This window comes from Tupaia chinensis, unplaced genomic scaffold (assembly GCF_000334495.1).
Source record: "Tupaia chinensis unplaced genomic scaffold, TupChi_1.0 Scaffold000147_1, whole genome shotgun sequence".
NCBI lineage: Eukaryota > Metazoa > Chordata > Mammalia > Scandentia > Tupaiidae > Tupaia > Tupaia belangeri.
The window spans coordinates 10,049,938-10,064,182 of record NW_006159617.1 but is presented as its reverse complement, the minus strand read 5'-3'; the positions used below and the strand labels follow the sequence as shown (position 1 = coordinate 10,064,182).

Here is a 14,245-nt window from a genome sequence, read left to right as displayed (position 1 = left end):
TATGAAATGGCAAAACTGTTACAAAGGATTTCTCTAGAGCCTTATAATTTAGGACTTGTGGAGAGAGAAGAGAATGAGTTAAACTGGGAGGTGTTCCCAACACATAGTCATGTGTAACCAAACAAACCCCTTGGTGCCATTTTATTCACCCCTCCTTTCTCTCTGGTATATACTTCTGGATGTGTTTTTATCATTTTGTTGCTATTTTAGGTCAGTGAAGTAGTTTGCTAATAACTTAGTATTAATAATGTCTTTCCACGGGTACTGTGTCTTGGTAGGGAGCTCAGAGAATCATGCTTCTGAGATGTCATGAAGTGTGATGGGCAGCTGAGTGCCTTCTGCAACCCAGAGGTGTAATTGGTTCAGAGGAAATACATCTTTGAGGCTAATATTACCTGTCTTTCTTCAATTCCCTACATAAATATGTTTGGAGATATTACACTGATGATTGGAAGCTGTCAGGATACCAGCACAATCATGTGGTTAAAGGATATTAGCCAAGCTTTTCTGAATACTGAGAAGCCATTCTGATTAACCTGTTCAGTAATAACTTTGAAGGCAATATATTCATAAGCATGTATTTGTCTTTGGCCAAGTAATTAAAATGCCAATCTTCTCTATAATTTCAGAGATCTCCACCTCCTTAAAAAACCCTCAAGAGGCTCACCATCATTATTCAGGTAGGATGCATATGCACATGGACACGTCAGTTGAGCTAACTGTCTGTGATTCTGCATTTGTAAACAGAGACGTTGATGAATTCCGCATTCCAGATATGGCTTCCCATGTGAAAAGTCATCGTTCACTCTGACGAGAACATTCAGATTTCTTACCTTGCCATTGATAGTAGGTAAACAAATTGTTAGGATTTAAGAGAATTTGGATTTAAAACAAAACAAAACAAAATGTATATTGGCAAGTTCCAAATTTTGAAGGAGAAAGATGGCCTCAAAATGTAAAAATGTCCTACAAGCTCTAAGTCAGCTCCAAGCCAGAGATCTCAAGTGTTTTATACTGGGGAAAAGAAAATCCTGAAAGCAGTTCTTTGAGGAAGGGTTTTTGTACCCTTTCTGCACCCTCAGTGAACATAACCACCATGTGAATGCCAACCTCACAAAGTTCAATAAAGATGCCTTACGAAGATGTTATTAAACAAGGATGTCAAGGGTCTTGACTCTCTCAAGCAACATCACTTCACAGTGCTTCAGTTGTCTCTCTTTTAGCATGGGGATAACTGTACTTACCCTCCCTGAGGAACCGTCTGTCAAAAAGCTTCGTTGAGAATTAAGAGGAAAACTCTTTGAAATGCAGAGCAATATAAAAGCCAGCTGGGTTTGGGCCATTGGGTGGTTGCTTAGGAACATTGGACTCAGCATTGTGTTAGATCATACATGAACAAGCCTTTTATACAACAAAAGCTCTGTACATGAGTAAGAGCGTATTGGTATTATAATTACCATTATTATTATTATATCAAGGTCATATTTTCAGGGTGCAAGAATAGACTTCCTTATCCTGAATTCTTCTCCATAGTGAATAGTATTTCAGCGGATCCCAGACTCTTCATTCCACACTCTTATAACTGGGTCTTTCAGTTCAGCAGTAATCTATTATTTTGACTCCAGCCATCAACTGAAGTAAGTCTGTGGTAGGGAATACTCTAACTCACATTGCCTCTGATCTGTTAGGATATGGATTTTAATAGGAAAATGCTGATCATTTCCTTCTAGTTAAAATTGGTCTTCAGTTCTCTCCAAGATAAGATGGTAAATAAACTATGTGAAGTCAACAGTAGATGTCCTCACAGTCCAGTGCAAAATTAGATTTTCTTTGGAAAAGAAAAACCAGAGAATAAAGACCACAGATTAAAATGTCATTTAACAGAAAGTTCTACATATGTATAGATTAGTATATAATTTGGTATTCAGGAAAGTGGAGGTGTTAGCCCTACCTCAGACCATGTTATAAAATCTCATATAAAATATTCCAAAGACTGAGATATTCTTCTTATTTAGGCATAGTTTATTTCAAAACTATATTATAAATATTATTTCTGATAATGGCAAATGTTAAGGGTGGTTGAAATGAAATCTTTTGGTATTAAATATGAATATATTAATGTGGAAAGGCCTTCTGTAAATTCAGTCCACTGATGCATACTTAAAATAGTAAATCTGTTTTTGTTTACAGACTTTGAAAGGAAAAATCTAATGAGGCTTTCTCAGATCATACCATTTACACCAATCCAACTGTTTGGTGAGTGGAATTTCTGCTTTCTAGAGGCTATGCCAGGCCAGAGAGATAACACCTGAATAAATCTAAGGGGAAAACACATTGCATCATTTTAGTTGAGGATTTGTTCTGCTAATAATTGTAGCTCAATGACACTTGTTTTTTTTTTTTTTCGTTTTTTTTTTTTTTTTTGAGAGGATTTTTGCTATGGGGTGCATGTGCTTGCCAGAAAGACAGAGAGAGACAGAGACAGAAAGCGAGAAATCACTCCCCAAAGGGCATGGCCACACCACAATCCCTTCTCTATTCTCCTCTCAGGATTTTGGGCATGCACGCACACGTGCCTGGCATGAGTTTAAGCCACCAGGTCTTGGACTAGAACCGCAATCGACAACATGGGAGTCCAGTGACATAGCCAACTGCTGGTCTGAGATTTATTTTCTGAACTGGACAATCTTGTTAACCGTTGGTATTTAGGATCAAAATCTAGTACTATGGAGATGGGGCCTATCATGAGCAGCAGTTGGGAAGAAAACAATGATGTTCCACCTGGCATTCACTGACTCAGGGCTGGAAGTAAGTAGGCAAGAAAAGAACAAGCCAACCATATATAATAACTTCAGAAGAGAGAGATAAATGTCAATATGGTGGAAGTCAACAGGTATCTGAAGAGAAATGCTTTGTATATTGCTTTTTATTTGTTTGCTTTGTTGTGTGCACACTAATTGCTCTTATCTCAGACTGAAAATATCATTTTTTAAGAGAGATATTTTTGCTATAGGGTGTATGTTCTTATTAAAGACAGAGAGAGATAGAGAGACAGAAAGTAAGAAATCACTCACCAGGGATGATGGCCACACTGCAATCCCTTCTCTTCCATTCTCTTCTTGGGATATTGGGCACGCACACACATGCATCAGGCCTGAGTTCCAACCTTCTGGGACTCCAACCGTGGGCAACTACATGGGAGTCCAGTGACATAACCATTACGCCATCTGCTGGCCCTTGCAAATATAATTTTTAAGAGCTAGAGGAGCTGGCATTAGCCAAGGTTACCAGGGTTTCTCTTTTTAGAAAGATAAAGCATGAGCCAATTGCCAGTATAACAAGGGTCCCTACACCAACACTGATGTTCATTCTCACAGTGTTCACACGGACACACCAGATTGGTTTCAAATTGTTAATACATATGCCTTCTCCTTCCACTTGGCTCCCTGGCTAGTTTTGCAAACCGGTAATTCTCTAAATTTTCCAGGGATTTAGAACTCCAAAGAGATTTTCAGGGGCATGTATCTTGGCACCAATGATAATTTTTTAAAAATAGTTACCAAACATTACCTAAATGTGTTTATAAGTAAGAAATAAACTGTAAGAGTGAGGGAACAGGTTCCTTTCTTGGTAAATCAATACAAAGTTCACAAACAAAACAAAACAGAAACATTTCAAGTAAAGCTATAAGGAGAAAATAAAACACAGACTTGACAGAAGAGAATTCTACTTCAGTTATGAAGTATTAAACAACATATTGGTGAAGTCTAGGCTCAATAAGAATTCTCTCCATATCCTAAAAATGCAAGCCCTGTAGCTGTTTGTTAGGTTGCACTCTGTGTCTAAAATCCTTCAAGTAGATTTGGATTTGTGTCTAGTTCACTTTAGCTCTGAGGACATATTTAATCTTTAAAACAACCTAATGAAATCAACATTATTTCCTCTCTATTTTACTGTCGAGAAAATCAAGGCTTTAAGTAAACTTGTTCAAAGGCACAAAGAAAGAAGCGAGAGGCTCTGGGATGACCTTGGAACTTTCTGCCTCCAACTAGATTTAGCCATGCATTCTCAAAGGAATAATGTCACTCCCCCCACAAGGGAACAGATATTCCCTTTTTTAAATGTATAAAGTACAGATACACATAAATAGCATATTTTTATTATTGATATTTCATAGAAAGAACAATTTAAAAAGGTCTATGAAGCTTATTAGGGGGTGATAATAATGCTAATTTAAACTGTCTTTTTAGAATTATTTGTCTGACAGAAGAAGCATATTCTTCCTACTTTGATTTTTGGTTTTGTTCAGTTACAGTCTACAGTAAGAACAGTTCAGTTCTTATATGTTATCTCATACTTCATCCTTTCTTCCCCTCCCCACTTACTAGGTAAAAAATAACTTGGAAAAATGGCCAGATTCATGTTTTTATTCTTCCCTACTTGATTTTACTTTTCTCTCATCTTTTGGGCAACTGAACTGATCCTGAGTTGATAGTTAGGAAATTATCTACACTGATCCTGAGTTGATAGTTAGGAAATTATCTGCATCACAGACCTGATGAGCTCAATGAACTTCCCACTGTCACTTCTTTTTTGCAGCAGGAGAAACAGTAACTGTCTATAGGCTGGAGGAGAGCTCCCCTTTGAAACTTGATAAAAGCATGTCCTCTTGGTCCCAGCATGGGAGAGCTGCGATGATCCAGGTGTTGTCCCAAGAGGAGCTGGATGGGGGCCTCCGCAAAGCCATGAGAGTTATCTGCACTTGGTCTGAAGATGATGTTCTCAAGCCAGGACAGGTTTTCATTGTGAAGTCCTTTCTTCCTGAGGTTGTGCAGACGTGGCATAAGATCTTTCAGGAGAGTACTGTGCTTCATCTTTGCCTCAGGGTAAGTCTGAAACTCAGAGACCCAGAGCCCAGATGGACAGAATCAAAGAAAAGAGATTTGGCTACATTTTTATCTAAAGCCATTATCTTCAACTGAAATGGGAGAATATTTGGAGGTGGTGATTTTTGTTATGTAGGGCTATTGCTTTGGGGACAAGGAATGGTAGGAGCTGAATAAGGCTAAAAAAAAAATCACATGTGGGCAGCCTCCTGTAATTCTCTGATCATTAATCATGGGTGTGTGATAGTAAAACAAAAACATTTTAATGCTTTCTATTTTGTAGGAAATACAACAACAAAGAGCTGCTCAAAAACTGATGTATACCTTCAACCAAGTGAAACCACAGACCATTCCCTATACACCAAGGTAAGGGAATCTTGGCCTTCATTTTAAGTAAGAATTTCTATCAACTTCTTCTCAGCCCATTAGTCGTGAGAAATATCAGACCCATGGGACAGTTCCCATAACCTTAATTTTATGTTCTTCCTTCCATAGTTTTAGAGACTTGCAAAAAGAATTAGTTATCCCAGGGACACCTTATCTTAAGAATCATTGAACTTACATGACTAGAAAAAGAATTTCAGGAGAGGCCATGACCAACATTTCAATGATATGAAACAGGCAGATCCTGGGTGTAGCCACTAACGTCCAGCAGCGTTATGATAGAAAAACATTTCTATGTTAAACATAGTTTCTTTTATCAAGATCTTAAAGAAATTAGGAACTTTGTAAGAATAAACTCTTGTTCCTTTCACCCGAGTGTGTCCACATACTTATATTTGTTTATCAGGACAGATCATAATTTGATGCTGAAGACTCACAGTAAAGCTTCATTGTTTCATTTACAAGGAACTTTATAGAGAATGGCAAAAAAAAATTAGGTTCAGTACTTGCAAAAAAGTTGGACAGTTTTTTCAAAGAGAAGAGGAGTAGGTAGTATGAAAAGAAAAAAAGAGGTTCCCAGTCTTTAAATTCCATCCTTTCATCACAAGGACAAGGGTGCGTACATTAAGGCTGTATCAGACAAAAGTTACTGCTGCTAACTGTTCAGTAAGGTAAGTCCCACTTTTGCTATCTTATGGTAGATCAATGGCCCCTTTTTCCCTCACAGATTCTTGGAAGTTTTCTTAATATACTGCCATTCAGCCAATCAATGGTTGACCATTGAGAAGTATATGACAGGGGAGTTCCGGAAGTACAACAACAACAATGGTGATGAAATCATCCCCAGCAACACCCTGGAGGAGTTAATGTTGGCTTTCTCTCACTGGACCTATGAGTATACTCGGGGAGAGCTGCTGGTTTTAGATTTACAAGGTAACTGATGATGCAGGACTTCGTATAGTAAGCATGAAGCAGAATTCAAAAAGATCTTGCAAGAACCAGGATAGGCAATGTACAGAGTTGCTCTGTTTAACTTGAAAGAGAGGAGGAGACATTTATTCCAGAAACATTGTAGTGATGATCATGTGTACCTACTATGTTTTCTGCTACATAGAGAAAAAAATGTAGCTGGATGATTAGTTTCTTAGAATTTAAAGACATTTAGCATTTTTTACTAAATAAAGAATGCTTTTTTATTAAATTTTCTAGTTTTATAGCTTTACTTTGTTTTTATGTTCACAATAAAACTTAGGCATACATTTATACACATAAAATTTAAATTCTAGGCATTTTTCATGATTTTGAGCTCATTGCTTTAGCAATTTATAATTTAGCTTGCTCTCTTTACTTGATATGACAGTTCATGAACGTATACACTCAGCCTGAGCAAGGCTCCGCAGTGCACTCTTATTTAATGGAAGCCTTTAATCAGCACATCTCCCCACTATCAACACCTCACATGTGACTTATAATCCAGCAACACAAAACAGAGTATCTCCAGCAGGCTTTCCTTGCAGGGACAGAACAAAATACGTATTAAGGTCAAAGTTTATCCTTGGTCTCACTGACTGGGGCTTTGGTTTTAAATAAGAGATTTATCTCATTTAAGGCCAGAAGCAGCACCTCAAGATAGATATTGTGGGGAATTTAGGCCCAGAAAGTTTAAATAACTTGCCCAAGGTTGCACAGCTACTTAAGGAGGAGCTATGATGCAGACTTAAGCTAGGTTGACTATCCATGTTCTTTTCACTGCACCGTCTTTTATTTCTTTCAGAGTTGCATACCCAGAGTACATAACAATTTTATGGTTCACTTAAACAATGTGGACCCTTTTCTTATACTCTTTGACATTCTTAACTCTCATCTCTTGGATTGTATGCTGAAACCTAGGTTTAGAGGCTGGGGAAAATTGAGATAGACAGTCATTGGACATTACAAGAAGTGTCCAGATGGCAAAGTCACTGTGATCGAAATTTGTGTCATGTGCTCAAGGATGTATATGTGCTTTTTAACTACATATAAGTAGTTGTATCTGATAATCCTGGTGCCATTTTTAGTCTACTGTTTATAAAATGCTATATATAGGATTAGATGTGTCTCTTTGATGGAGCAGAGTTTGTATGGGCTATGCAAACTCTGAAAAATTATTTTATCTCTTTGAACATCAATGCACTCATTGATGTAAATGAGAATAAAATGTAAAATGAGGATATGAGAATCATACTTTTATGATTATTGAGAATTAGAAAAAATAAAATTAGAATGTCTGTTATATACAAGTGAAAAATGAGTGACAGATGTCATTATCAGTAGCTATGACTATATCACTAAAACATTCATTTGTGGCTGAGAAATTTATTGGAAGTTTATTATAACAGAGAGAGATCTGGGGCCCAGTGCATTAACTAAAATTTTGAAGCAATCCTGGGCAATTTTTATAGTTTATTTAATTTGCATGATGTTTAATTTACTACAGATTAAATTTAATTTTCTTAAAAAGGAATTAAAGTTTGATTATTTTCTTGAATTTCTAAGAAAATTAATCCTCCATTTTCTAAGTGAATTTTGTTTTTTCTTTTGAGGTGTTGGAGAAAATTTGACAGATCCATCTGTTATAAAACCTGAAGACAAACAGTAAGTTAATTTGTGTTATCATTTAGAAAATTGCATTTAATACATTGTGCAAGTTTTTCTTTTAAATGACCAAAACTTTAAGCTTTATGATAGAGTGATAGAGAGTGCATTCACGTACAAGGACATGAGAAACAGAGAGGGAGAAAGAGAAACACCCACAACAGGGTCTGGTCACACCAAGATCCCCTTACCACAGCCCTCCAGCTCATTAGGATCTTGTTCATGCACATATGCACTAAGGTGTTTCAGCTCAACGGGGCTGAGGATCTGAACCCAAGGTTGGCCATGTGGCTTCCAGCACTGATGGTAACTATGCTACTGACTGTGCCATAGATGCTTGACCTGTACATGGTTTTAAATATAATTTTTAAGCATGTATATTTCTAGCTCATATCTTAGAAAGATTTTGAGGAAGTTTGTGTGTGTGTGTACAAAAACGATAAGATGTTTTTTAAAAAGCATAGATTAGAGAGTGAGAGTAAAAAATATGGAACTAAAATAAGATTAATTTTGGAATTGGGTTAGTACACATAAGTGGAAATTAAAAAGATTAATGTAATAGCTAGAATTTGGTTGCATATTTGACTCTGAGTTTTCTCTTCCAAACATAAGAGAAACGTCACTAAGTTTAGCCTGTAAAGCTTTGAAAACTTTCATTTCCCATGAAAATGTCATGGGAAAAGCACAGTTTCCTTTGGTGTCCCCACAATAACATTGCTTCTGATCCTGGGCAGCATCTTCCATCACATGCTTATAAACTGAAAGCAGAGGGCATAAAGCATATTATTCAGCAAATCTGTGAGAGGCTAACACAGTCAAGCTTAAGTATGAAGTATCAGATTGTCTGATCTAAGACAAAGCTGAAGTTTAAATTAAATACAAAGTGTATGAAATTTTTTTTTTTTTTGGAGAGATTTTCACTGTAGGGCGCGTGCGCTCGCCAGACAGACAGAGAGAGACATAGAGACAGAAAGCGAGAAATCACCCCCCGGGGGGATGGTCACGCCGCAATCCCTTCTCCTCCATTCTCCTCTCGGGATCTTGGGCACGCACGCACACGCGCCCGGCATGAGTTTTAAGCCACAGGGTCCGGGACACGAACCGCGGTCGACTACGTGGGAGTCCAGCAACATAACCATTACGCTAACTGCTGGTTCCCCAAAGTGTGTGAATTTTAAGCTAGCAGGTCTGGGACTTGAACCACAGTTGACTATGTGGGAGTCCAGCGGTATAACCATTATACCATCTGCTGGTTCTGCTTTTCTTTTTTCTTAGGATATGGTATTTAAGAGTGATAATTGACTTCAGATTTTAAAATGTGCTGTTTCCACTCTGTATGTCATTAAAATTAAATATTAGCTTTCAGAAAGTTTCTTCAACAGTGTTTCTGGTGTGCTGTGTTCTGTGGGGTACAGATTGTCAAAATCCAGAGAATCATGGTTGTATGTGACATGAGACTGAGTGAACGTTGCTCCTGGGATCTGGGAGGGATCTATTTTAATTACAGAGTATTCAAAATGTGCCTTATACGTGCTGACTGTATTTGTCACTTTTGTCACCTACATCAAGCATATGTAGTTGACTTCCACAAATACGTTGTCTCATGGTCGTCTGGTCTTTTCTCAAAGAGCCTCGCCATGGCGGTTTGCAGCATAGAAAGTGACTTTCAAAAGAACCACAAGGAGTGACTCTAGGGTCTATAAGGTATTTGATTTGGAGGATGGTTGTTTTAAGAAGAGCATTTGGGTTTGAAACGGTGTTATGTGTGTCTTAGAAGGTGTAAGCAGGTCGATTTTACATGGTACCCGGACCTTTCTGGATTCTAGGAGAACATTGTAATGGACGCCATTCTCTCAGCCCTTATGCATTAAGAAGGGTTTCTCTGTATTTTATTTTAATGTAGTGCATGGAGAAATTCACTTTTCTATCAGATTAGTGTTGAAATGAGTTTCACAGTAGGTCTTGGAGTTAGGGATAAAGATTTAAGTGCATTTGAATTTTAAATCAGCAAACCTAACATTGTCACTTCCCCAAAGTGCTCTGTTCTCTGCTGGCTCCTTCAAGTTTACTGGGTTACTATGGGATACTGTTCGGTATCTCAGAGAATCCTGGTCGAGCTCCTTTTTCTTAGCTGTGATCTAATTGATATTCTGATATTTCCTCTAGATCAAGAGGAATGGTGTTTGGACCAGCCAATTTAGGGGAAGAGGCAATTAGAAACTTCATTGCAAAACATCGTTGCAACTCCTGCTGCCGGAAACTCAAACTCCTGGGTATGCCACAAACAATTCTAGTTTTTCTCTAAGTAAATCTCTCATAGAACGACATTCATTGTAACCTGGGATGGACTAGAAAATCTTAATCACATTTTTATCTCATTCACATTCGCAGAGGCTGACTTTCTGACTGCAAAATTTTTAAGTCTGTAAAGGGATTAAAGGGACAGGAATTTACTTTAGATTCTGCCAAAATGTGATAAAACATGGGGCCCAGTACTTGTCGCAGTCACTCCAAGGGCAAGTTCCACTGACTTAAATGGAGTGCAATCACACTGAGGTGGGTCTCGGCCCTCCTTTCTGGGTCCTGCCTGCTCCCAACCATGACTGCATGGTGGTGTTCTTGGCATTTCATTTCAGCATTTCCGTTTCATTCTACTTGGGAAGTGGGGTACTGGGGGGACCCAGTGGCTGTCAAAGTAGTGCTTTTCACTTATTAAAAACCTGCCACTTTACACACATTCCAGTATTTAAAAAAATCTGATTTGATAGTATGGCCTACTTTTTCTGAAATCACTAGTCACCACAGAAAATATTCCTAATATAAAAGCAAGTGGCTAGGGCCTGCGGGTGGGGTGGTGATTGGACACTGGACTCCTACATGGCAGGCTGCAGTTCAGGTCCTGGACCTGGCGCCTTGCTTTCTCACTTCCCCCCTACCCCACACTCTGTCTCTCACTGGTCAAAGTGGAAAGGTAATACTGATAAATGAAATTAAATAATTATTTCAAAAAAAAAAAAAAAGAAAAGGCAAGTAACTGGAGGCCTGTGCCCTCCAAATTGTCAGTTCCAAATCTGTTGCATTTTTGTTCTTTTGTCTCGGAGGGGTGCTTTATGTCTGTCTCAGCTAACTCACTATTTTCCTTAGGTCATCCCAAGCCTGTCCTTACAATGGAATTTCACGTATTTTAAGCTGAGCAGCCTTTCTCGCCTTATAATAAATGATCTTACTCTAAATTGGAAGTCAGCTAAAGAGCACCATCCGTTGTAACCTGGGATGGCGCAGGTGTAAATTTACAGCAAAGGACAATTTCTAATCTTGTTGGGGTTAGAGGTAGGGGGAGCCCTTGTGGACAAGGCATTGCACAAGAATGGGATTTGCAGCAGGCTTCCAATTCCAGTGTAAGGAGTGTGTTACCCTGAGGTGGTGCTGGTGAGTACTTGGGGTGGAAAGGTCACAATGGAGCACAAAGGGGAGGGCCATAACCCTCATAGCTGCCCAGGGCTCAGTCTCACAGAGCACATGCAAGCCCAGGTGAAAAGATCCAAGCCCAGCACATTGGCTAGTGGCCTGAGCTGCCCACTGGCCTCCGCTCTGGTTAAAAGGAGCCCAGGAATGGGCTGGGGCTAGGCCAAAAGGCATTCAAGACTCCAGGTAAGGGCCTTTGGGAGGTAAGAGCTTACAAATATCTTAGTTATCCTATGACTGCAGACTGGAATCTGATTCATTAAGTCAGCGTCCTCCAGCACTGGCTTCTCCCATGTCTGAGTCACTGGACCCTGGGCAGGGAAGACTCCGTTCTTGAAGATACAGCAACTACATCTGAACAGCCAGGAGACAGGGTGATGTGGGACACACAATGTCACCACATCCAGTCTTTGAGCCCAGTTAACCATTCTATATGATTATGGTTCAGTTAATTTTTTTACACTGCAGTTGGTGAGTTTTGAGTGTGTCATTCATTAATTATCCCATATCTACTCCTAATTCATGTTTATTTTCAAAACCTGTTAATTTTTAAATGTAGAAACAAGAAATATCCTCATTCACTCAGATATTGGGTAATCTGAATAAAGAAAAAGTTTAGCCTGGAAAACAGGATTAGAGATGATTTTTCTTTATTATTTATGATGCACTTTTTTATTTTATTATTTTTTTTTTAGGACAGTTTAGGACAGTATTAGGGCATAAGATTTAGAGTCAGACAGGTTGAGATCAGGTTCCAAACTTTCAGCTTTGGTTTTCTCACCTATAAGGATACTCACACCAGGTTCACAAAGACCAACATGATGACTGGATTAACAACTGTATGCATATGTTCTACAAATGTTGGTTATTATTAAAATATGATATTAGCACAGACATAGTTGGGGGGGTTGAGTTCCACATATCCATGGTCTAAGAAAGCAGAGACCTCTCTAAACAGGCAGCAGAGCCTGAAGTCAACAGCCTGTTCTTGGGGTCCTCTATAACCACCTTAATTGCCTTCCTTGCAGATTTAAAGAGAAATGACTATTCCCCCGGGAAAATAAAATCTACCTTTGGACTTGAAATCAAAAGAGAATCGGCTGAGGAACCTCCAACAAGGAAAATGGGTGGAAAACCCCCAGAAGATCAGACACTACTCTAAGAAGGGAAGAGCAAGAAGACCATGGCCCTGTCCTTCCTGCCAAGAACTCCATGGTAACTTTGATTGACGTAGCATTGCTTACTCAGAGCCACCATCAGGACAGCCTTACCCTGTGGACCTCCTTGGGACACACTTTTTGAGCCTCACATCTCCTCTCCAGTGATCTCATTGGTATATGATAAATGGTTTTTCTGGACATTAACCTGTGTACAGGGCACTTTGCACACATTTGCCGTTCTCCAGTTCCACGTGCAGATACTTGGGCGAGTGAGCTGGGAATACTGCTTCTTTATACCTCATTGCTTTCACTGGCCACTTGGAACCCTGGGAACAAAGGACCCAGGGGTAAATTTAATTTATTTTCTCACTATGTGTGCAGACCCTGTCCCCAGTGCCAGTCATCACCTCACATACTTATTTTACTTTTGTTTGTACATGTACACAACGAAGTCATTTGACTTTCTCTTTGCCAGCAGCAAAGGACTTTGAATCGCAGCTAGAGGGAAGACAAGGCAGTGAGGGTGTTTGCACAGACCAGAGCACACTGTTGCACAGCCTAACTTAAACCCTTTGTACCCTGGTGAAATCTTGGCTTGAGGTATTGTCAGTGAATAATGATGGCTGAGAATTTCAGATTTCTCTGAAACAAAGGAGAAAGGAAATCTAAACAAATGCCCTGAATCCATTTTGATTTTCTTTTCTTTACTTTTTTGTCAAACAAGAGAACAAGGATATGTAAAATCGGAAATTACTAAGAGTTTCCCTTGCCTTATGCTCAGGGTTTACTATCAGTTAGAATTTACTTAGGCCAGCCTGTAAAAAACACTATTTTACAAGGCTGTATATATAATATTAGAGGCTAAATAACTGTACGTCAGGGCCTATGAGAGAAGATGTGGTTTCAGATTGAAAACATGCCCCCAAATCTGGGGAGCAGAGACGCAGCCAGGTTCCAGGGAGTCCTCTCCTGAAGGCATCCAGTGCCTATGAGTTTCTTCCCAGGAGGCTGTACATTCCCATAGTGCCGTCTAACATGTGCTATCTTATTTTTCTTTTTTCTTTTTTTTTGGAGAGGGTTTTGCTATAGGGTGCATGCGCTCACCGGAAAGACAGAGAGAGACAGAGAGATAGAAAGCGAGAAATCACCCTCAAGAGGGGATGGCCACACCACAATCCCTTCTCCTCCATTCTCCTCTCGGGATCTTGGGCACACAAGCACGCACACGCGCCCTGCATGAGTTTAAGCCACCAGATCCGGGACTCAAACTGCAGTCGGCTACATGGGAGTTCAGCGACATAGCCATTATGCTAACTGCTGGTCCTTAACATGTGCTATCTTCAAGCTTCTTACAGCTCCAGGAAATGAAATCACTTAGTTTTGGGCATTTCTTGCCCTGTTGTTATTTTCTGTGGTTTTACAAAATACGTACCAAATGACTAAGACTTCCCAACAACAATTTTGTCAATGCTTTAAAAAAAATTGTGGTGGTGGTGGTTACTATTGTTTTAGATGAGACCAACCACTCTGGTTGGTGACACAGACCTCCTTGTCAGGTCTTGTTCTTCTCAATCAGTCACCAATATCTCATGCAAAGCATGGCATATAAAAGACTTTCAACAATATTTGTTGAAAGAAATAATAAAACTCTCAAATGACAGAAGATTTCATTCAATAAGTAATAAATCATATTTGCATTTTTAATCTAAAAGAAAA

General features: G+C 39.1%; 1 protein-coding gene across 1 annotated transcript in view; it reads left to right on the top strand.

The window, feature by feature from the left end:
• The window catches only part of LOC102491536 (transient receptor potential cation channel subfamily M member 6), a gene marked incomplete at its 5' end in the record, with an annotated part of 118,350 nt that extends 105,733 nt beyond the window's left edge, over positions 1–12,617 (top strand). The window contains 8 exons of the mRNA XM_006145515.2: positions 630–680; positions 2,191–2,256; positions 4,600–4,886; positions 5,170–5,252; positions 5,998–6,203; positions 7,853–7,904; positions 10,071–10,177; positions 12,398–12,617. Of these exons, the coding sequence (XP_006145577.1) occupies positions 630–680; positions 2,191–2,256; positions 4,600–4,886; positions 5,170–5,252; positions 5,998–6,203; positions 7,853–7,904; positions 10,071–10,177; positions 12,398–12,531 (986 nt within the window). The remainder of the gene's footprint in view (positions 1–629; positions 681–2,190; positions 2,257–4,599; positions 4,887–5,169; positions 5,253–5,997; positions 6,204–7,852; positions 7,905–10,070; positions 10,178–12,397) is intronic.
• Positions 12,618–14,245: the final 1,628 nt, after the last annotated feature.